Source organism: Melozone crissalis, unplaced genomic scaffold (genome assembly GCF_028551555.1).
Source record: "Melozone crissalis strain CALT ecotype California unplaced genomic scaffold, PUWL_Pcris_2 ptg000018l_1, whole genome shotgun sequence".
Taxonomy (NCBI): Eukaryota; Metazoa; Chordata; class Aves; order Passeriformes; family Passerellidae; genus Melozone; species Melozone crissalis.
In genome coordinates this window covers 8,175,713-8,199,888 of record NW_026535796.1, presented here as the reverse complement: position 1 = coordinate 8,199,888, position 24,176 = coordinate 8,175,713, and the positions used below count along the sequence as shown (strand labels likewise).

Below are 24,176 nucleotides of genomic sequence, written 5' to 3'. Positions count from 1 at the left end.
CAACCGAGTTGCCAAGACAAACCACATCCAAAACCCTGAGTGCTGAGCTGCAGCGACCCCGATACTGCCAGCTCGTTTACCTCTACCGAGAGGCAGAAAGGCTCCCACAAAGCAATTGTTGACCTCAGACCCCAGCTTTTCCTCCAGCAAGGACACTGTACAGCACATAACTTCTTGAACAAGCTGAAGCTTTAGACACAATCACACCATCTTTTCTCACTGTTCTAACACTAAACTTTCATTCAGGATTGAGAGTACTCGTGGCCAGTATAACATACACATTCGAGAGCAAATCCTGAAGAATTACCAAGGGTGAAACAGCCACCCAAGATACAAATGGTATCACAGCAATGTACAGGTATATTATTGAGGAGGACATTACTCTGATGACAACCTGGACACGCAACCCTCTGTCCCTCACCGCCAGCCCCCTTCAGAGGGGTCTCCCCGGGCAGCGGCGCTGAGAGCCCGGCACCACCTGAGCTTATCAGCCCCACGAGCCCTGGATGCAGTGTGGTGGATGCTCTCTTTCCGAGGCCTGCCTGGTGGGAAGCTGCCCATCCCAGCGGCCCGGTGTCCCCTGTGAGGTGCCATGGTACCCGGTCCCGTGGTGCCCGGCCCCGCGGTGCCCGCCCGCATCCTCACCTGCACCGCCGCGGCCAGGCCGCCCCCGCTCCGGGCTCCCGCGGCGCTGCCTCGGCTGAGGGGGAGAAAAGAGCAGGTTTGGCTCGGTCCGGGCAGCGCAGCGCCCACCCAGCCCGGAGAGCCCGCGCCGTGCCCCGGCCGGCTCTTACCTGGGGAGCGGCAGGTTCCCATCGGCCGGGAGCTGCGCCCGGGCAGCCCACAGAGACAGGGCTGGAAGGCAAGGGCGGCAGGTTAGCGATGGCCGGACTGCCCTGGCCGCCCTCCCATAACCATGCCATGCTATCCCATCCCATGCCATGCAATGCCCCGGCCGGCGGGACGCTCACCTGAGGACAGCCAGGCGCCCAGCAGCGCTCCGAGGAGGAGCCGGGTCTCCATGCGGGCGGCAGCGGCTTCCCGCGGAGCTCCAGCCGCTACCGACGCCCCGAACTCATCCCGCCCGGGCGGGCGGGGCGGCCGGGGGGTTTATCCGCCCCCGGCCCGGCCCTGCCCCGGCACCCGCCCCGGACACCGCCCCCGGCCCCGCCATCGCCGCTCCCGCCCTGGCCGTGCGTGGCGCTCACCTCGCCGCCTCCACGCATTCGCTTCCATTTGTCCGCTCTCTGGGCTTTTGGGAGCTCCGTGTGCCGCTGTCCCGGCAGCAGCAGCCGGGAGCGCCGCTCTAAGCGCCCGCTCCGGGGCCGGCGGAGCCGGGGCTGCTCCCGCAGCTCCTGCGGATGGATGGGCACGGGCCGAGCGCTCAGCTCCTGCGGATGGATGGGCACGGACCGAGCGCTGAGCGCCTGCCCGGAGCGGCAAATCTTGTCCGTGCTCAGCACGGAGCAGCGGCCCCAGTGAAAGAGGTGTCAGGGCTTGAATAACGAGGGCATAAGTGAGAAGTACACTGAATGCAGCATGCAGCTAACGTGTAGAGATGGTTTCCATAGCTTCTTTTTCCATAACTTTTTTCCTTACTATAAATTCACACTTTGGAGCTCTCTTTGGAACCTTTTCCAGGTTTATTCCTCTTGGTTCTCCTTTCTTTTTTTCACCTTTTATAATTAAATTTGCTTCCTTCTATTATGTTTTTCCCCTCTTCTCTCCTCCTAGCACTGTTACCTTTGCTGTTATTTTCCCTTTCCCATCTGCTGCTGTCTCTCTCCCCATCATTCTTCAGGTCTGCATATCTTATGACAGAAGCTTTAGAAGCTGTCCATACCAGGTGAGAAACTGTCTCAGATAAAAAGGGGCCTTTTCTGACTGCTTTGGGAAGTCTGTTAACAGTAAGTCATTAAAAAGATCTCTTTTCTGCCTTTGTAATTTGTCCCTGTGGATTGTGTTTCATTTCTAATGAAATGACGGAAAACTAGTGATGTTTTCACTGAGAATTCTGTTCCCTCCTGTAAGTGTTGGAGGGAGAATGTGCTTGAGAGAAACAAAATGTGAGGAATAAAAGATATCCCCTAACTTTGACACAGCCTTTTCCAAATAACCCCAAACAAATTTTTAGAACTATGTGCAAGCCTCAGCCTATATCTGCTCTGAGTGCAGCAAGTGCTTGGGTTCAGTGCACTTTCACTGATCCAAGCTACATTAATGGAAGTAGAGAAAGCAGATAAAAGCAACAGGGATCAGGTTACACAACACACACTTTAATGTATTTCTTTGCCTACTAAATGAGCTGCTCACTTTGTTCATTTTCTCTTTGTGCCACAAGTAGCAAACAAGAATTGAAGCTAATTTAGAACCAATTTAGATGCAATTTGGTTTCTTCCTAGGAAAGATTTCATTATCTAAAAATACTAAACAGTCATAATTGTATCATCTTTTAGTACATGGTGCATTTGAAGCAATGAAAACTTCCGAACCACCTCATAAATTTATTGATTATCCAACTTCCAGTTTTGGAGCATGAGTTAGCTTTGTGGATTTGTTTGCTTTGTATTTACACACAGTAGAGCACAAGAATTCATGTAACAGCAGAATAACAGCCCACCAAGTTTCTCATCCTTCCTGCACTGTGTCCTTTACATGATGATTTGGAGCAGTTTTCACATCAAGTGAAGTCAATTTCACAATTCTTTACTACATGGAGGAGTTTCTGACTCCTGGGAAGTTTATCTGTATTATAACAAAACAGTTAATTTCTTTCAAATGCACATAGCTTTGAGCTTGGATAAGATCTATTCCTGTAAAGCCTTCTAGAAATGATTGATGGATATCAATGATTGTTCTAGACTATGTGTTCCAACACAGCAAAACCATCTGAAATGGCTAAGAGCAATTTCTAATGAGCCAATAAAGCTTACAAAAGTTATCTCACAGAAATAATAAAATAGAACACAGGGGGGTTTATGGCAGTATGGATTTTTTTTTTCTAATCATACTTTTATATGTATTCATACACGTTTTCACTCGGTTGGAAGGAGGAGAGATAAGTTACCTGTCCTTAGGTAAACCCTGCTCTCTCTGGAGTTATGTGGTTAAAGGTGATTTTGCATGGAGACCAAGAGACTTGGGTGAGCAGGGGTTCTCCACTCACTGCCTCCTGATTGAGGAAATGCATGATCTTGAACCACAGCAGGGAAAGTGGGAGAAGAACCAGCTCAAGACAAAATAGTATGGAAGACAGTAGTCCGAAATAGGTTCCTATTCAGGTGCACCGAGCTTGATTCTTCTGCAGTTACTCACAGCAGCCACTTCAGAGGCTCTATGTGTAAGCAACAACATTGTGGGAAAGGCTGGGGGAAGTCTGATCTAGACAATGATCCATTAGCTTCACTCTGCTTACCTAAAAACAAAGAAGTTTAGATCATTTGCCGTCCAACAATTTATTGAAGCAATTTTTTTTCTGCTTGTTTGGGCCTAGATCGTTTTTTGTTTGGTTGTTTTGTTTTTAACCCGGGTGTTAATATCCTTTAAAGTTCACATATTCGTGCTTTCCTTAACTATTATTGTTACTGACATGCATGCAGACCTACAAATACAGGCGAGAAATTGGTATGGGAGCTGAGTGCCGTTTGAGGAGAAGAGCTAGTGGTACAAATCAGGCCAGGGAGAAGCCCGGGTAGCACACCGCGGGCAGGGGCCGTGTATGGATGCATGTTTATTTTAGTTTTACTTTCTCGGCCGTTCCGGGTGCAAGCCCAGAGCGGGCAGCGGTGCCCTGCGATCCCGGGGATGCCGGAGGCGGCGGCGGGCGCGCCTCTCACCGCCCCGGGGCGCGGCCTCGCCCGCGCAGCCGCCCCGCGCAGCGCCCGCACCCGCGCAGCGCCCGCACCCGCGCAGCGCCCGCACCGCGCCCGCAGCCGCAGCCGCGCCATGGAGCGCCGCGTCGCCCGCGAGTTCCGGCACAAGGTGAGGCGGCGGGGCCGGCCGGGGCTCGGAGGCTGCGGGCGGCACGGCCCCCCCGGCCGGGCACGGCTGTGCCCCGGTGAGCCGCGGGGAGGGAGGGAGAAGCTCCGGGACTTTGCACTGCCCTGCCACCGGCGCGAGTGGCAGCCTCCGGGGACGGGATGGGTTAAAGACCTTACAAAGAGAGAGAGGGAAGAGTAGCGTTCCCCAGTGTACCAGCTTTTCCAGGGCTTGGAGCAGTTTGTTTTGTGTTTAGCGCCCCGTTGGAGCCGGTGCCGGGTCCGGGCGCTGGCGGTGCCCGCTCAGCCCTGCGCGCACCCGGCGGGGCTCGGCCCGCTCCGGTTCCACCTTAACATTCCCCGGCGGGTTGTACGCTCACGTGCGAACGCGCTTGATACACGGAGCCGCTCGGGCTGCCTGGCATTTTGGCGTTTTGTCATTTATCCGGTTAAATAGGTGCTCGGCAGAGCGCAAAATTGTATGAGCGAAGAACGCTCAGAAAGCTCTAATTAAGGAAAGGGGGAGAAAATAGTTTACATGTGTAGAAGATGTTTTTGCCAAGCCGTTTAGGACTCTCAGATTAAGGTTTTCTGTAGTGCTTTGTGGGGATCGTTTTGTTTTGTGTAGAAATTTGTGGTTGGTTTGGTTTTTTCTGGGTTTTGTTTTGTTTTGTTTTATCAGCTAGGACACGCAATTTCCACAAAGTAATGTAATGTTTTATAGAAGTGTCTGCCACCTGGTAATAAACACATTAACCAAAGGATTGTTAGGATGAATTAGAGGAAGTGCAAAAAAACCTTCTATATGTCAAATTGGAGTCCAAGAACATTGAGGACCTGGATATTCCATCATGATGACTGTAGCCATCGAGCACATTGTTTCTGCCTTGCCCCCTATTACTGTATAACTCAGCAGTGGGTTGTGCAACCTTTCTGTAAAGACTCTTGTTTCTAGGTGGGTGGTTGCTGCCTTGAACTTTAAACCTTCTCCCTTTCATTGCTGCTATAATTCATAAATCATTCAAGCCCCACCCCTGACAACGTGAGATGTATTGTCAGTGTTGCTGCAAGCAGCTGGGATGCAGGTATCAGTGACAGCTTTATCAGAGCTAGAAGACATTGAAATAAGTATTTTCTTTTTTTTTATTTTGCATCATCCTGCTTCTAGTGACCTCTGCAGCACCCAGTCTTGGATGCTTACTTTTTCTGTGACATACCAGTGAAGATGCTCACTACAAGATCTAAATTTCCTCAGTTAATGGCAGTTATCTTACTTAACATTTTTTTTCTTAGTTTTTTTTTTCTTAGCAAATATAATCAGTTTCCCTGTCAACCAAGCAGCAATGTAAAATATGCTATATATCCAAACCAGTTTTTCCCTTTCCTTCAATAGTTTTCCAAAATCTGGCTAGCTTAAACAGGACTTCATACTCTTCTTTGAAATCTGGCAGATTGGGCTAGTGCTAACATATTGCATTATTGTCATCTGAACTTTTTCCACACCAAAAAAGTGCTTTTTCCTCCCCACAGCTTCTATTCCACTGAATAAACTTGGGCAGACTTCTTGACAGACTTCATTTTTTTATGTATGTAGGTGCAGATTGTGTGATGACTTTTTATTCATTTCTGTAGGGGAATAGAATATAAGAAAATAAAGATAGTGTAGAAAGTAATCTTACCCCTAAGGAGTTGCAGCTGGGCCAATTAGCAAGGATTAGGAACAGGCCTGACTGAAGAAGATGCTCTAAAAGAGTGGGGTGGGTGAGAGGGGAACTGGGGTTGGGTGGCTGCTTTGTGAAGGAGAAAGAGTCAGTGCTCTGGGAAACTACCCATGAGAAACACCCAGAAGGTATGGAACTTTTGCCCTAAGGAGACAACAGTAGGAAACTCCTACAATAAGGCGATAACAAATTTTTATGAAAAACAGTGCAGTGTACATAGTGAGAAATGGAGCATAATCAACTCTGTGTTCTAGGATTATCAATGATACAACTAATATGAAGACTCTTTAAATAATCACTGAGGGTGGAAGAGACACCTGGAGGTTGTCTGCCCCAACCCCATGCTCAGGGCCCTCAAGAGCCAATTGTCCAGGGCTGTGCCCAGAGGGTTTTTCTAAAATATCCTTGGTTTAAAAGGTGTGAAATCTCCTATCCCATGGCTCTACAGTAATTTTCTTGAGAAATAGATCCTAAAATACTTCTGTGATCCGAGTTAAACCATGTCACTGCTAATTTATTTTTTTATATAGTGGAGGGATGATATTTTAGAATTTATTAAATTAGAGTCAGTTTTTAGAAGCTGATGATAAGTCCAGGTAAAGCATATGTTTTCAGTAAGATTTAACCCCAAGGAGTTAAAGAATTAGGAAAATTCTTTATTCTGCATGAGATGCAGGTGGCTATGATGCAGTGATAATTGATGAAAGGGAAGGCAGCAGGAGGAGAATGACCCATTAGTAGGAGTGGCCCAGGATGATGAACCCAGCTATAGCATTCTGAATATATTAGAAATCACCTGGGTGTTGGGTTTGCTCAGATGAGAAGGAAGTTGCTGGTGTAGGATGAGAAGTGCGGGAGTCAAACAGACTGAATATTTTGTTAGAAGAAATAGCAGAATTTAGATATAGTCCTCCATTTTCTGAGAGGAAATGAGGATGCATCCACCAGCAAGCATATTAGGAGAAAAATTGAATGTTGTTAATCTTTGCTTTCTCTCACAGGAAAAAGAGATGATGATGGTTTTGCCCTTTGCTGTGTAGGATTGATGCACTTAAACATTTAATGTTCTTTGTGAGGCACTGCTCATACAGTATCTTAGCTGGCATTTGGGATTGAGCTCTGTGTTTTACCTGTTAGGGAAGTGAAAAATGGGTGCTGGAATTAGTTTTACCTTGAGTTTTACTTTTACAATTAGCCTCACCTCGAGTCTGTGCACAGTATTGCTGAAGTTTTGATGGCAAACATTTTATTTCCTTTTAAGACAGACTTTATCCTATGTGTTTTGAAATTCATTGTGAATAAATGGCATTCACTGGTATAACTGTAAAGCAATCTTGACCTGCATGTAGCTTTCTGGCCTTTAGGTGTTTTGAAAGTGTCTTTTTCCAGAGGAGACAAGTAACAGAAAACCACCTGAATACGAAGTCTTGCTGGCCTTAGAGAGCCGGGAGGTACACGTAATAGAAAACCACTGGTATGCGAGGACTTGCTGGCTTTAGAGAGCCAAGTGGGACAAAAGGAATATGAAGCATGTATTTAGTTTAGAACATAATACAAACTATTGCAAACCTGGAAAGAAAGGGCCTTTCTTTAAGTATGCAAATTGCTTCTCAGTCTTCACGTCACAGTAATATTACCCTTTAGGTCAGATGTAAATTGCTTTCCTAAACATCAGGCTTGTCCAGATGTAAAACTGATGTGATGTGACCTCTCACTACAAGTAGGATTAGTGGAGGTCTCACTATCACAGAATATAAATTGAACTCCTTATGTAAGAATTCGGGTTTGGTTTTCTTTTGCTTTAATTTACTGTAATTATCCAAGAGCGGGCATAGTAATATGACACTGGTTTAAGTAAAGGTACTATTAGTGGGGGAGGAAAGAATAACTAGTAAGTTCTATCAGTTAAGAGCTGGAGCAGAGATGAACAGAGGTGTAGCAGTTTGCATAATGCTATAAGTGAGCTCCTGAAATCGGTGGTTTGGACGACAGCACAGAGGTTGTATCTCAGCACGGTGGTTTTCTCTGTGACAGCATGTGCTACATTAATGAGTGGCCAAAAAGGTTTCTGAAGACATTTATTCAGCAGTTCAGTGATTATCAGGTAAGAAAAATATGATATTACTGTAGTAATACTACTGCTGAGGGGAAATCTAGCATACAGAGTATATCAGGATTCACCACCTTGTCTAATTGTTGTCATACTAATTTTAGAAATTCTCATTGTAAGCATGACACTGTGAGGTAATGTTCTGTTGCAAAAACATGTTTATCTTTAAAAAATTCTTTTTCCTTAATGAAACTTTTGCTCTGTGGCTTAAGAATCTGTGGAAGTCTCTCATGTTCAGCATTTGGGCTATTAAGTCAGAGATTAACGATAGTGTCCTTGGGTTTTCAGGTCAATCTATTAATTGACAATGAAGCGGAGAAGGATTACCTTTATGATGTGCTGCGGATGTACCACCAGTAAGATCTAGCTTTATATATCTTGGTGTGAAATTTTACTAATATTTTTAAATGTGAAGAATTCATATTCATGATTATTTAAATAGTCCTTCTATGTGTTACTAGAAAAGTAGTTGAAATAAGAGGTTTTTATCCTGTTTAATGAAATCTTGTGGTTTCGCAGCATAACCTGCAGGCAAAGAAGCAGCATGTCTGTAATCACTTATAAAGCTACTTTGGTTTTATGACTTGGCAGTTTTTTATAAGAGTTTGGTAGATTCATATCTGGGGATGTGTGGGGGGAAGCTCCTGCGTGATAAAGCTGTTCTTAGGAAACGGGAAGAGAGCATTAATGATAATCATTAATATTTCCAAATAGTGCTTTTTTGTTTGATACAAATTTTTTGCTGACATCAAAGATTTTTTGATAACTCTTGTGATCAAAATTTTGCAGCTGTCCTTCACAAAGCTGGGAAAATATACTCTCAGAGTTTGTTTGGCATGTTTAATGACTCTGGCTTATTACAACACAATGGTAAAAAATTGGAAAGGTGATAGGCCTATTACCAACCCTTCTCCTGAACTGATTTAAACCACAGTTGCCTCAGACTTGTTTCGTTGCAAATTACATCAGCCCATGATCCATTGTTTTTCAGAGAAGATGAGACTATATTTTCCACTGATCATAAGCAAGTGGGTCTAACAGACATTGTTTCCATTCATATTGTAATTAAAAGCTTCTCAGCTGAGTGAAATGTATATGTTTCCATCTGATGTTTGTAGTTATGGGGGTATTCAGCTGCATATCTCATTCAGTTTCACTCTGGTCTGTCTAATTGCTTTTCCATTCATAAGGATTGTTGTTTGGAAAGCCAGTTGGTTCAGCAGGTCTGAATTATTTAAAATCTTCTAACAGTTACAAAATTAACAATGCATACGGCAACTTTTCTTCAATTTCCACAACTGCAATGTCTCGGGCAAAATTTTCAATATCTCTGTGAATGTATAATGATGATGTATCACTTCCTGGGAATACATTATGAAATATCCCAAAGCAAAAATATGTGTATTTGCTATTGGAGTTAGCATTTTATTTCTGCTTCACTGTGAATAGTACTTCCAGAAGTATTTGACCTCTAATTCTGCATAGGTATTCCTGATTTGTATTTTCAGTGCCCATACCTCAGAAATATTGCATCCCAGGAAACGTAAATTTAAAGAAAGGGAACAGTAAATAATACAGAAAAAGTTTAACTGAATATTTTATAGGAATAGCTCTGTTGAACCTTAGCTGTTCCTCCAGTCCTGCAGCTGTACAACAAAGTATATTTTGTAGATTATAACCATCTCAGTGCTGACAATTTCAGGGAGACCACTTTGCTTAGCTCTCATGAGAGAGATGTTGACAACAGTTTAACTTCTGTAGGTTTTGTGGATTAGTTAATCACCCTTCAAATTTGATTTTGAACAAAATCTGGAACTTAAAGTCTTTCCTCTAGCTACTGAATATTGGGATTTTTTTTTTTTTTGTCCTGGATTGAAACAATTTGTCAGTACTCTAAGTTCAAGAAAGGAAAGAGCTTGTAGCCTATATTTACTTACAAGGATCCCTAACTAATGAAGAAACAAAAATCCATTAGGCAGGTGGGTCTAATCTGTCAAGTTATTTTCAAATGGTTCCATAAATCTTGTAGGTACCCTGAGAATGAAGTTGGAGATGCCATCTATGAACATGATGTGCATGACCTTAAAATACTAAGTGAATGTATAGAAGACTTCACATGTTTTGAATCAAGTGTTCTTTATTTACAGAAGGTTTCCTTTCTCAGGGGTTAGTGTGCTTTCATCAAACGAGTATCTGCATAAATCTCTTTTGGTAGCTTGAAAGGACGTGCACATATTGAAGCCATGAGCACAACAACTTATAAAATGAAACTTGTTGTTGGTGTGTTGTTTACCTGTGTTTGTTTTGTCACTGTGTTTTTGCAGGTCTATGAATCTCCCAGTGCTTGTGGGGGACCTAAAATTGGTGATTAATGAACCAAGCAGGCTGCCTCTGTTCGATGCTATCCGCCCACTCATCCCATTAAAGCACCAGGTGGAATATGATCAGCTTACACCCAAACGATCACGGTGAGACAATGCAGAACAGCAACAAAACAATGCAGCTAACTTAAATAAAAAACAAGAAATACTGAGTTTACTGAGGTAAATTCAGAGTAAAATATTGTCCATCTGTGTAGATTTGGGCATAGTTATTTTACTTTAGCTATATTTGCTAGAAGTACAGCTACATGTACTGTAACTAAATTGTTTGCCAAGCTACCTGTACTGTACCTAAATTACCTGCTAACTACCCGTACTGTACCTAAATTGTTTGCCAAGTGGTTTAATCTAGTAACAGCAAGGTAAAGGAGTCGAAACCAATATTTTCTCATTTTTCTTGAATTTCATAATAAAAAAATCTCATTGCTCTAACCCTCTGAAAGCAGTTTCAGTGATTGCAAATATCTTTTCATTTGAATAAACTTGATGGTTTTAGCCAACACATCCATCCAAACTTCAGTGAACTTGCTTTTTATGCCTAAATTATATAAGTGAAAAATAATGTCTAACTTGCATATGAAACATTATTGAGATGAGGTGTTATGCAGCTGAACACTCAAGTGTGTTCCATTTTTGCAGAAAGCTGAAAGAGGTGAGATTGGATCGATTGGATCCTGAAGGGCTTGGATTAAGTGTAAGAGGTGGAGTGGAATTCAGCTGTGGCCTCTTCATCTCCCAGTTGGTTAAAGGAGGGCAGGCAGACAATGCTGGACTTCAGGTAAGAAAATTCTATATTCATGTTAGGCACTAATGGTTGTTCTTTAACATTCAGAAGTTGATTTTGCCAAGATGCTCTTTGTCACTTCAAATCGAATTCCTACATGTAAAGTAATGCCATGGTAAATACCATTATACCAGCGGTGAATCAAGTCATTAAAAATGTTTATTTTGCTGTTCTTAATTATATGTAAACCTTCTTTTTTTCTTGTTTGGGATATGCTAATTTTTGAAGGCTTAAAGTTTTCCTGGAATGCTTTTACTTCATGAGTAGCAACAGTTATATGTAAGCAGATGGAAAGAAGGATTTCTAGACTGTAGAAGAATGCTTTAAATTCCTAAGTTTTGATTAAATGTAGAACAGAACATATAAATGCTAAGTGTTAATTCCATCTTGCATAGATATCATTTGTGTAATGAAATATTTACTTGAACTTTATGTATAGATTGTGGGGGTTTTGGATTATGCAATAAAATAAATAAGTTAGTTTTTACTATTCCCAGTATCCTCTTTACTGCATAGAATTGCACTTTCTGAGATTGAATTTTGGATACATGAAGTTGCCAACAAGGTTGGCAAAAAGAATTATGTGTAGAAACACTGCAATACTCATGCAATTTGCATTAATAATGGTTTGGGTGTTTGGGTTTTTTTTTTCAAAGTGGCATTGCTTAGTGAAGAGAGAAGTGAGAAATTGCTGGGGCAAATGTTTGCATCTTTCTATCAGACTTTGAATCTGATAAGGTATACTAAAGGTCTAAATTTCTGACTGGAAAGGCTAATATAATATAATATATGTAATATGCCTGGCTACTTTTAATTTATCAAGTCTGAATATCTACTGTAAGTATTGATGGCTGAGGATTGTGTTTAACATTAGTCCAAAATATATTGGACTAGTATGATTCATTAATTTTAATTAAGTTTAATTAAGCTAGCATGTTTTTGTAGATATGCTTCAGTATTACCTCACAGATCTTAGATGAAAAAAATAAAAATATCTATCAACAAGGCAGAGGAAGTTAGGTTTCCCTGATTGTGTCGCTCATGCTGAAAGCTTTCTAAAATTTAAACTGTTCCTCTTTGTTTCATGTATGTGCATGCCCTTCTGTTTGTGCATTCATACCTATATATCCCATCCACAATCACCTTTGAATTGGCTCCATCTTCTGTCAGCCTGCTCTGCACAGGTGCATGACTGGCATGTGTGACAGGTGCATTCAGGGGGATGCTTTACAAACTCCTTGGAACAAAACCACGAGTTCTGTGTGTAGTTAGAACTGAGAGGGTGTTGTAGCTCAGCACAAACCTTGTGCTCTATGTGTCCTCAGCCTAAAAAAAAAATTTAAGCATGGGATTTGCCAATGGGCAACTGCAGAAAAGGACATTGATGGACCCTCTCAGTTTGCACTACAAAAGTTGATGTATCTCATCTTCTGCATGACACAGCAAGAATGGGAAGTGTAGACAAGGGAGTTGTTCCTGGGCTGTGGGGAGCTCAATAGGAGAGATTCCCTCTGCTTCCTTCCTCAACTGCTAGAAACTTGAGAAAAAGATCAAGACCAGTCCCTTATTTGGCTTTTGTAAGCATCTTCTGGAAAATATTGGAAGGCACTAATGATGCTGATGAATAAAGGACTTACTAGCCACTGCCTTAAATACATTCTAATACATTGGCGTTAAGGCTGTGTTGCAGCTCTGCTTCTCTGCTCCTTTCACACTAACATTTTGACACCGTCACTACAGAAGGAGTGATGTTCAGCTGTTGTGCTCTTATTAGGATGTCAGTTGTCCTGCTTTCTCTGTACACAAAAAGGCCCCTTGGCTTTCAGTGACCAGGGTCGTTGTTGGACATGTTGGTGTCAGTCAGGGGGCTTGTAAAGGATCTTTGAGCTGGAGTTTGTGAACTCTCTTGCAAATCAGGACATTGTTAGGGTTTAGCTGACAAAGTAGGGACAATAGCGGGGAAGAATGCTTCACACTGACTCTGAATTTGTGAGGGATTATATGAATTCATAAGGGCAGATGCTGCTTTGCAGCTCCTGTAAATGCCTGGCTTCTGTTTTTTGATACGTGGTGTTAAAGCTCAGCCTCAAGTGCCTGGATAATAGGTGGCACTAGGCACTTTCTGAACCTCACTGAATAACAAGACCTGACAGGCAGCCCATTGTTCTAAATTGCTGTCTCACAGTAAAGCCAACTGCTTCTGAAATTTCACCCACCTGATTTAACAAAATCTCTACACATTTTCAATCCCAAAAATGCAGTCTGAGAAAGGTATAATGATTTTCTATTATACCATCAGTTTTACATCCTGCAGCTTTTAAAATTTCCAGTTCAAATTGCATGTTTTTTCTTGAGGTACTTTCCAAGTTACATTAAAATGACCAAATAATAATGAAAGTTCTCTGTGATACTTGTAGGTTTGACCCTTTTTTGACTACAGTTTCTCTAAAAGGCACAAGTGTTTTGTCCTTCCATTAAGAAATGGACTTCATCTCTCCCCCACCCCCCACTGCTTTTTGATACTTGTATGTGAGGATTCTGCTGAATACAAAGAGATTGGTGTGAATGATGAAAGTGGTAGCAGTATACAAAATGGGAAATTTGAAACAGTTGATGTTATTATATGAAGCCCTTCCATTTCCTAGAAGCACTAAATATTATATTTCTCATGTTAAAAGTTAGAAATAATAGGCATTTTACTTGAGAAAAAGTTAGGTTTGCATCTTTTTTCTAAAGTCTGTCATCTCTTGGTTGGATAGGGAAAGGGGAAACTGATATAATACCAAAATAATTGTTACTGTTCTACTCTGCTCAGTCCCACAGACTTTTATCTCTACAGCTCTGATTCATTAGCTTGGTATACAGTGATACCTGTACGAAAGTAACAAAATACATGAAAACAGCTATTAATTACTCCAATATTAGATACCATTGTTCAGGAAAAGCTGTTCAAGTATCCTAAAGAGAAGCAGTTTGCTGTATGTCTATAGGTCTTCTGTAGTTCAGCCTAGATAAATAGGGTTATTTGTAAAGCAACCTCAGTCGTTGTCTGTCAGCAATACAAATGTCTTTACGTTGAGTGAAGGGTGTTGAGTTTGAGAAATAAGATGACAGTCTAGTAGAGGAGAGTATTAAAAATACCTGTATGGGAAAAGCTTATTCCCATACTGGGGGGAAAATAAAATATGCTCTTGTGTGCATTTATAATTTTGCAAGTGCTTCTTGCGGAGATGAGAACAGATTTGACTCAGTGAATGCTGATATCCTCAGAACAATACGAGTTCTGCTGGTGCAGAAACCCCAGGATGGCACTGTCATTTGCAGCCCTGAAACTGGGGGTTTCTGTGTGTTAAGGCATGGCAGCCAATAACAGGATGAGAGGTTACCCTTTTAAAGACTTGGGTTTGTGCAAACCCAGGCTCCATGCTCTGTTAGAGTCTGCATGATGTGGAAGATGTGAGTAAAGGGGGGATCTTGAACTAAAAGAAAACCAAACAAAAAGCCCACCCTCCCCCTCTGCCACATATGTAAAATCAACAGAGGATGAACAGGGTGGATGGATGAGGTTTGGAATGTTTGGAACTGTTAGTTGGTTAAGCGAGTGACAGCAGGACCTGTCAGGGATGTAACTATAAACTGCAGACCTCATGTGCTGCTCTTGTCTGATTCTGTATTGTACCACAGATTGTATGTTCAAAGGCCTTCATTACTGACCTATTTCTGCTGTTACTGAAGATCATTTTTAAAATCTGACTGTCAAGCTCTTAGGAGTGCAGGCCATTGCCGTGGATGAGATTTTTTTGGATGCCCAGCAGAGGGAGTGGATGTCCCACTGGTCAGGAGCTAGGGACCACAGTCCTGCTTTGCCTCTGTGAGTGTGTTCCTTTCTGCAGGACAGTTTTCTTTGCTTTCGTAGCCTTCTGATGCTGTGTTGTGTCAGACAAAAATCCTCAGCTTCAGTGGAAAGTGGGACCATGAGCAATGCTGGTATAGTGGACATGTTAATGTTTTGTGTAGTGTTGCAGAGCATGAGGCACTTCCCAGAAGAATTAGAAAAGCTTGTGGAAGAAATAAGGAAGATAGATTCATGGGGTTTTCTGTTTGTGGGTTTTTTTGGGTTTTTTTTTTATTTGTCAGATCCCAGTAGGAAGATTCAAGGAATCGTTACAATACGATAAAAGGCAGAAGGTGATAGCAACCCTAATATCCTGTCACACAATGTCGTGTCTTTTTATGTGTTAAAGTCTCTAGAACATAGGCTGTGTTGAGGAATTTCTACTTCCAATTCCACTCAATCCTCTCATATAAAAGGAAAGCACAGAGCCTCTTATAAAGTAATTGTAGGGGTTTTTTTAAAAGAGCTTGATGATGCATTCTACCTAAATTTTCTTGAATAAAAATATCAAAAATATTGTTTCTTTAGCTTTGCTGAAAACTGAAGTCAGCCTAATGCAGATACCAACATGGAAAGCTTAAGCCTAAAGTGAACTTTGGAAGCTTGACACTTGAGTCTTTAAATGGAACATTTTAGGCAATCATTAACTGGGGATAATGCTGCCATGAAACCAGATGCATTTGTGAGGAGGCACCCAAAGTTTCATTGACTGAGAATAAAATCCCATGCTGTTGGTGTTGATGAGAAAAGTCTCATCAAATACATTTGCCATAAAAAATATTCACAATAGTTGAAGGGAAGTGCTTCTGGAAAGGACCCAAAGTATTTGGCTTTGTCCATGTGGAGATCAGAGGTATAAGATGATATGGTGGATGGTTTAAGGTAATTTCATGGTAATCATTTGTATATTTTACTGTGCAGTGGATTGATCTGCATTGATAATGGAAGAAATCATGCACTAATTTTCATACAGCTACATCACATGGTTCACATCAAGTAAAAGTTTTTGTTTATGGTGCTCCAGCCAGGACCTGGAATTTTTCATTGTAATCTTGGGCAGATAATAAGGCACTACCTAAAATGAAGTAGGCAATGTCTTCTTCACTGATTCCTTCTCAGCCTGGCTGGGTAAAAGGATCATTGGGCAGAGGTCATAAAAACTTGGAAAATTCTCTCTCGTCATCATGGCATATCAAATTTGGATTTATATTAGAGGAAGAGAAACTTTTTGATTGTACTTTGATAAGTAGATTTGAAATTTTATAGAAGTGGCTGAAAGCACCTTATCTGTTCTACACTATTGAATTGAACACTTCCAGGGAATGTCCTTGGGGTGCTGCCGTTGGATTGGCAATAAATGTTAGCGGGGTCCCCAAACAAATGAAAAAAAGGTAAAATCCCTTAAAATAATGTGTTTTCTCAATCCAGAATCAGGCAAGATAATAAGACTAAGTTTAGTTTCCTATTGATCAAATATATTAAGGAAGATATCTCAGAAAATATATGGTAAAAGCAAACTTTAACTTCTAAAGTATAAAAGAAAGTAACTATAAAATTATTTGAATTAAAACACAGGCTTGCTTTTAAGGTAATCTGTGGAATACAAACTGGATGTATAGTAGACAGTATTTATAAAATTTTTATTTGGCCATTAATTTTTTCGTTTGGTATTAATTCAAAACAAATACAGGTAAGTCTGATCTGACATTACCTGAGATTCAAAAAGTATTCATGAATCGACATGATCTAACCTTTTTATCAAAATGACTGCCAGATTACATTCAATCTTAAAAACTTCTAAAATTATCAACTCTAGCTTACTTTTTCTTTTCCTTTCTGTTTGTGAGGTTGGGGATGAGATAGTGCGCATAAACGGATATTCCATTTCGTCATGCACACATGAAGAAGTCATCAACCTCATTCGTACAAAGAAAGTTGTGTCCATAAAAGTTAGGCGTAAGTAACACAAAAAATGACCTCTATCACCAATTATTGCTATTAATGGATTGTTTGTGGTCTGCAGAAACCTAACAAAGCATTTTTCTTTTTCAGATGTTGGCATGATACCTGTCAAAAGGTAATGGCTTTGCTTTTGAAAACAGATTCATTTTTGCACAGCCTCTTCTATCCCAAGAATCTGTGTTTAATTATGAAACTGTGTGAATGCTGATTAAAATGTCACATCCTTTTTAATGAACAGGCAGATGTCTTGCTTGATGAATCTGATATTATACCAGTTGCCTACTTAAATGAACCAATTTCTATTTCCTCATTTGTCACAGATATCTCATGGAAATTTAATTATCAATGCACCTAGCTTAGCAGAGAGCTCCACTGCTTCTTTGTGTATGTACTATTTGATGATGGCTTCAGAGTTTAGAGAAATTTAAAATTGTTTTGGTCTTGAAATTTTCATTGAAAAGCTGACTCTTTAGGTGGAATGTTTGAGAAGTGTTAATGACAGGAGGTGTCACTTTGCATAGACATTTTTGTAAGATGTTTGAGTGGTTATGGTTCATTTTACAGTTTTCCTCTGAGGTTCCTAAAATTCTTTTACCTGAGAGGGCTTTATCTATTTTATATTCAACCTTTACTAGCCCAAATAATTGTACTCTTGTTTAATGTTCTGTTTAAATTGCTGGAAAATAAACCAAATATGAATGGTATCCAAAGAAAGTTGTGAATGCCAAACAGAAAGCTTCATTCCAAAGTAAGCTTGTGGAATACACTGACATTTATTTTGTCCCATTCTTTAAAATTATTTTTTTCTTTCAGTTCACCAGATGAACCCCTTAAATGGCAATATGTGGATCAGTTTGTGTCAGAGTGTGGGGTAAGAGATCAATATTTTGTTAAATGTCTTCTGGGGAGTCTGTAATGGTTCTGAAACACTTTCTCCTCTGACCTTATCAGAGAAGCTATTGATGCATTACTATAATGCAATATCTTGTTGAAAGGATTCTGTGAGGAACATCTTTTGTGGTATGAAATTATTCCAGAGCTATTAGGTAGGGAAAGGACAGGACACAAATGAAATTGCTTTTACTCATTAATTGCTTCTTCATTTTGCTTGAGCTTATTAGCTTCCCAGGCTGTAGTTCTACTGCCTAAATCTTTATCAGATTATTTGGCCTATTTTAGGCATATTAGTGCAGGAATTACAACTTTGAATGCAAGCGACTTCTAAGGGTTGCAGAAGTGAAAAGAAACACCACAATTACTGTTATTTTGCTTTCAGGAAGAAAGACATACTTAAATAGTGAGCCTTATCATGTATTTCTCCAACCCTTTTGTCAGGAAACAATCTAAATTATTATTTTTCCGTATCACTTTGCTCTAATTTTCCTCCACCCTTTTCTGAAGACAAAATTTGGCTATTTAAGTAATCTTCTGCAAACAGGTAAGTTCAGTCTTTCACCTCAGCCATGCAGCTCCACTGAAATGACTCTACCTCACTTTCATTTCCAGTAGGATAGGACCTTGGAGCCTTTAATGAAACCTTGAATCTTATCTTGATGCTGGCTGGGATTCATCCTGGCTACATGAAATTTTATAGTAGTCTTGATATGAATTCAAGACAGAATTAACATCTGCAGCATTGTTTAATCCCTGTACAGGAAGGAAAGGGCAGTGTGGCTGGACTTGCTTCTTCTGGAGGGAGAGACAGTAAAGAGAAGAAAGTCTTCATTAGCTTGATTGGTACAAAAGGCATGGGATGCAGGTGGGTACATGTTTTTTATTTAATGTCAACTGCCTTGAGTGTCTCCTTTAAAAAACAGTATTTCCATCCTTCTTGGCTATGTTGTCAGACAAATGAAGATCCATGCTGGATCAGGAAGGCAAACTAACAGTAGGGTATCTGTGGCACATATTGCATGTTTTTAGCCAAAGTGTAAGTAGCTGTGTTAAAAGTACTGTCATGAAGAAAAGAACTTTAAAATTTAAAAATAAGAATGGACTGAAAGTGCCTTAGTATAACTTGTCATGGAATTGGATCTTGTAAATGCTTTTACATTTTTAAATACTTAAAAGTGCTGCTCAGTGACATAGCAAATTCCAGCACTGTCCACTGTCAGGTTTACTCTCTGCAGTCTCTGACCCTTTTCAGAGCTAAAACATGATCACAAAGCTACATCCAGCTACATCCTAAAATCAATCTTGAGTTTACGGGATATTTTAGAAATATGATTCTGGGATTCTTGGACTCCTTGCAATTCTTCTGGAGATTTTGGAGTAGAAAGGGATATTGTAGGATTTCTTATATATTTAGGAATAGATAGTTGTAATTATCAGGCCTCTTTTCTCCTGTAATTTGGAGGATGTAAAGGTTTTTAAAAAATAATTTACAAACCTGGAGAGGTGGCTCAATATCACTTGTTGAATGTATAATCTACAAAATAGTTTCTGTGTCTAGGCCCAGCTTAGATTGCGGCTTAAAGTTCCTGATCTAGATGTTGGCCCCTGGATGAAACATCCTTCTTGTTCCTAATAAATAATCCTAAGAAAATAACAGTGTTTTATACATACAGGGTCATGCAGTTCAGCAAGTAATTCTTCATTGTGTTGCTTGTTCACTTTCAGGTATGATTAGTGCCCCAGTCCTTTAGACAGTGTAAGTCAGCATACATGTAAGTTTCAGCATGTAAGGCAAAATACAGATGATTGTTTTTCTTTTAAACCAGTTTTGTGGGGTGGAGAGTAGGAAAATAGGATGATAAACCACTGTGTGTGTACTGGTAAGTTTTGATATTTGTTTCAGAATTGGCTAATACCATAAATATTATTCAAGCAAAAAAAACCTATGAAGAAATAGCTAAAACTACTCACTGTATTACACTGTATTCCTCATAAATATTATTCTATAAATATTATCCAGTTAATGTTTGGGATTTTCTACATTTCCAGTATTTCCAGTGGTCCAACACAAAAACCAGGCATTTTTATCAGCAATGTTAAGCCAGATTCTCTTTCAGCAGAGGTGGGCTTAGAGGTAAGTTTAGCACCTTGCAAGGTAGGTGCCAAAAGGAATTCTTGTTTTGTATTGACAACTCCAAGGATTCATGGGGGTTTTCTTCCCCATAGGAAAGAAATATCTGGTGATTACATTTCAAACAAAACTTTTCTAAAATGTAAGAACAGGAGTGACCTGAGTCAGACCAATATTCCTTCAAGCTCAGGATTTGATCCCAAGCAGGGGCAATAGCAGATCCCCGTGCAGGAGTATGCAAGCCTGACCAGTTTCCAGTCTGTTCCCCTTGCACTCTGCCAGTACCCATGATTGTTGTGGGAAGGGTGTTAGAGAGCACATTTCTTTCTGTTTTCATTGAATGTATGTACTAACTTAGCATCTGTACTAAAATTTGCATTAATTCCTTTAGGTTGGTGATCAGATTGTTGAGGTGAATGGAGTGGACTTTTCTAATGTGGATCACAAAGAGGTAAAAGTCTTCTTAATTCCCTGGATTTGTAGTTGTCAGCTTATTAAACATGTGTCCGGTTTTCCTGTCCTACAAAATGTATGTTCTGATTCTGGGCTATTAGCTCAAGGGGTTATGTATTGAACATGGACTATGGATAGTTGCATACCTATGTGGCTCTAGTTAGTTCTGGAAATTCCAGCCTTGGTAACTAGTATTATACTGGCCTTTTATCCCTTCCTTCACACTGCTTTTTGTTTTGTTTTAATTTTCAGGCTGTCAGAGTGCTCAAGAGCAGCCGTACTTTGACTATCTCTGTGGTAGCAGGCGCTGTAAGTAGCATATTTGTAAAAGCAGAACATTTGTGAGCAGAAATGAGTAAAGCTATGTGAGTAAATGGTAAAAATAAATGGATAAAAACAAAAGCTGTGTTTCTGTATAAGATCTATACCTCTGTCAAACCTGCACAGTTTTGAGTGGCATGTTATTCTTTCATACCACACCAAGTATTGTCAAATCAAACATGATTGTGGGCCAATGCAAAATCATTTCCTTCTCAAGGAATGGAAATTTACGTTATTTTAATGGTCTCTCATGTTTGAGAGCTTCTGTTCTAATAGATATCTGCTTCTGCTGAAACATGAAAGGTGAATTGGATTGGAGACAAATGATTTTTAATCCTGAATAGCTGATGCCTCAGTCTTAATCCAAATGAGTTCCTTTTGTAACTGTTTATCTGATCTCATTAGTGTATTGACACACTGAAAATTGCTCAATCTTTCATTTCCACTATTCTGTGCAACAGAACCCTAAGCCTTTGAGGTCTAATGTAAAGCCAGCTGAAATTTAATTAAATCTTCCCTCTGACTTCAGTGTGACTTTCAATAAATGTTTTAATGTTTTTACCACTTCAATCCTTATAGAAAGTGTGTAGTTGTATACAAGAGGATAATCAAGTTCCATAGACTAATCAAAGACCAAGTTTTCTAATTGCCCTGCAACTGAGTTAAATAGGGGAAAAAAAAAGATTTAATAAGTCACTTCAGCTACTTCCTAAGGGCTAATGTATACTGTGTAGCTACATTAAGGAATTAATAGTTTATTTGATTTACTCTTAGAGTAACAAAACATGAAGTTGTCCAAAGGTGCTGTAGAGATTATTTAAAGAAATATTCTGAGTTAGTTGATGAGGCTCCAGGAATTCAACATCCTAAGGACTTAGTTTCAACTCCCAGTTACGTTAACAACTTTAAAAATATGAGATCCACCTCAGCATCCATCACTGGGGTGGTATCCTTAAAATGGCAGATTGTTGCTATGGAACTCCTCTGTTCCTCACTCCTTCCCCTTGCATCATCTTCTCAACAGACATCTTTGACTGGAGAACAGATAGCATAAGGAAACAGTTTCCTTACTATGGTGCAAAGACATTCCTCAGTGCCTGGTTTTGTTCAAGATGTGTACTTTGCACTTTAGAGACAGGAAAAATCCTACATTCCTAATTAACATGGGGTTTTTCTTTCAGAAATGAAAATTAGATTAATGTTACCAAAGCGTTCTACCTATAGCAGTATAGAAATAGCTTTCTTGAACAGAAAATAGTGCTAGTGTCTTAATTGTAAAGCAAATGAAAAGGGAACCAACTGAAACACATAAACTGAACTAACTAAAGTACATAAAACCAACTGAAATACATAAACTGCAGCATGTTTTGGGGATGTACATTCCCTATATTTGGGGTCCAGAATGATGACATGTTTCTGCAGCAGCCAGGCATTAAGAGCATTAAAACACAGTAACTGTGTAGTTCTCTTCACATTGGGAATAATTCAGTGTTCTGTTTTCTGGCATTTCATTGCCCAGTGAAGTTTCAAGGAAGTATAATGTGAATTTTTTTTTTCCTGAGTGACACTGAGCATAAATTTGGCATGACCCCTATGGTGATGTTGCTGGCTTCAGTATTGCAAACCTTGTCTGAAGTGTTTTGTACATAATAACTGAGAGGCTGAAACTGGAATAGCTCCTTGGAGTAAGCAGTCAGGTCTTTGAGGATCTTCCAGGGTGTGTTCCTCAGGAAGAGCAATGTGAGGAAATGGCAGATGTGCTGTGGATGCTGACAGTCTGGTCAGAGAGAAAGTCAGATAAACTTTGTCAAGCTCCTCTAGAACAATGCCTGGGAAAGTTTATCAGACCAGACTGTCAGAATCCACAGATGTGCTACTATGTAATTGGGTTTGAATCATCTCCTAGAAGAACTGCAATAATGAGGTATTTTCACAAGTGATGGGAGTGGTGGTTTTGATTGCAGGGCAAGGAGCTGTTCATGACTGAAGAAGAACGGCAAAGAGAAGCGCGTCTCCGTGAGCTGGAGCGCCAGGAGTTAATGCATCAGAAGCGGCTTGCGCTGGAGACCAACAAAATCATCAAAGAGCAGCAAGAGAAAGAGAGATTGTGAGAACGCATTGTAGGACAGCCTGAAAAATATAGCTTGGATTTGGGGAGGGCATGGAAGACAGGAGCACATAATTATTTCTGTGATATTTCTCACCAAAGTGAGAAGATTCTCAACTTAGATTAACTTTGTTTTGTTTTTGCAGAGTCTCTGTTCATAAAATGTTTGTCCTGTGATGCTCTTGATATTCTGGGCTTTCAAAGATGATAGTATTTAAAGCCATCTTGAGTAGAAGAGTCCTGCTGCTCCCTGACTCTCATACCCCAATGTGTGGTATTCATTATTTTCCTGATGCTATTCACTCATGCTTTATTTTTAGCAAGATAGTTAGAAGTTTTAAACTCATACAAAAACATACTATAGTCTTTTCTCTGAAGAAGATAGTGACTCAGAGAATTAAGACTGTATGTCCTTATTATCCATGTGGTCAGGAATGTCCTCAGGGTTCCTAGGAAACCGTACTGAACCTTTGGTGTCAAAGATGACTTTTAAAACAGGGCATTTTCCCCCAATACGAATGTATTTACTGTATTTAACTTTTCGCTATATGCTGACACACTTTGTTCAGGTTCTTACTCAGAAAATACTATTTTTATCATGTTGTCCTAATTCCACTTATTTATTATAGAAGAAAGCTGGAGATTTCCCAGAAGGCTGCAGAGGAAGAGGAGAGATATCGCAGAGAAATAGAGCAGTGAGTAAAAACCTTACACAGGCAATGTGCTACCTGGAAAAGAGTTCCTTGTGTATTAGATTAGATCTGGCTGAAAACATTCTGCATGTTGCTTTCAAATAAAGTTATGTAGGATTTGTATTTAGCTAAATGTAGGATCCAGTACATATCTGTAAGTACGCCACAGTTAAAGAATAGGAAATAGATCTGAAAATCAGTACCTGTAAACATGACGATTATAAATAAACATGAGGCAATAATAAATTCGGTGTCAAGTTGAAGTTGAGAACTTAATTTAAAAGTATTATTAATATATAGAGAAACTTAAGATTAAGGAAATTCTGTGCCCCGGAACTTGTTTACTTTGTTGTCACTGAAACACTGCATTTAATTCTAAGAGCAAAAAACGCTGTTCTGCTAAGAAACAGATCAGTACTGTGTTTTTAACTGAAACATTTTTACATTTGGAAGTTTGAAATTAACCAGTTGTTATCAATAGAGTATTTAACTTCTCTTCTAAATGATGCTGGGAAATTGCATGAAAATGCAAATTGCAGAATAACATCTGTTTTGATTCAGCCTTCTTAGGGCTAAGATTGACCCTCAAGTCTTTGGCTTTGCCCATTTGACATAATAAGGGGTTTTAATTAATTCATTTAAGTCTCTTTTCATGTATCTGTATTAGTCAAAATTTTCTGATAGAAAAAGAGCAGGGAATTCTGGATTTATAAGGTGCATAAAGAAATATGTTCCCCAGCTGTCACAA

At 40.2% G+C, this 24,176-nt stretch overlaps 2 protein-coding genes across 2 annotated transcripts in view; one reads left to right on the top strand and one right to left on the bottom strand.

The window, feature by feature from the left end:
- The window catches only part of OTOG (otogelin), a 91,797-nt gene extending 90,774 nt beyond the window's left edge, over positions 1-1,023 (bottom strand). The window contains exons 1-3 of the mRNA XM_054275921.1: positions 972-1,023; positions 795-855; positions 646-700 (exon numbers count right to left, since the gene is read on the bottom strand). Of these exons, the coding sequence (XP_054131896.1) occupies positions 646-700; positions 795-855; positions 972-1,023 (168 nt within the window). The remainder of the gene's footprint in view (positions 1-645; positions 701-794; positions 856-971) is intronic.
- A 2,922-nt stretch (positions 1,024-3,945) lies between these two features.
- The window catches only part of USH1C (USH1 protein network component harmonin), a 45,433-nt gene continuing 25,202 nt past the window's right edge, over positions 3,946-24,176 (top strand). The window contains exons 1-13 of the mRNA XM_054275939.1: positions 3,946-3,981; positions 8,097-8,164; positions 10,133-10,276; positions 10,829-10,967; positions 16,716-16,824; positions 16,921-16,945; positions 17,644-17,701; positions 18,486-18,589; positions 19,774-19,858; positions 20,247-20,306; positions 20,561-20,617; positions 22,594-22,736; positions 23,366-23,431. Of these exons, the coding sequence (XP_054131914.1) occupies positions 3,946-3,981; positions 8,097-8,164; positions 10,133-10,276; positions 10,829-10,967; positions 16,716-16,824; positions 16,921-16,945; positions 17,644-17,701; positions 18,486-18,589; positions 19,774-19,858; positions 20,247-20,306; positions 20,561-20,617; positions 22,594-22,736; positions 23,366-23,431 (1,094 nt within the window). The remainder of the gene's footprint in view (positions 3,982-8,096; positions 8,165-10,132; positions 10,277-10,828; positions 10,968-16,715; positions 16,825-16,920; positions 16,946-17,643; positions 17,702-18,485; positions 18,590-19,773; positions 19,859-20,246; positions 20,307-20,560; positions 20,618-22,593; positions 22,737-23,365; positions 23,432-24,176) is intronic.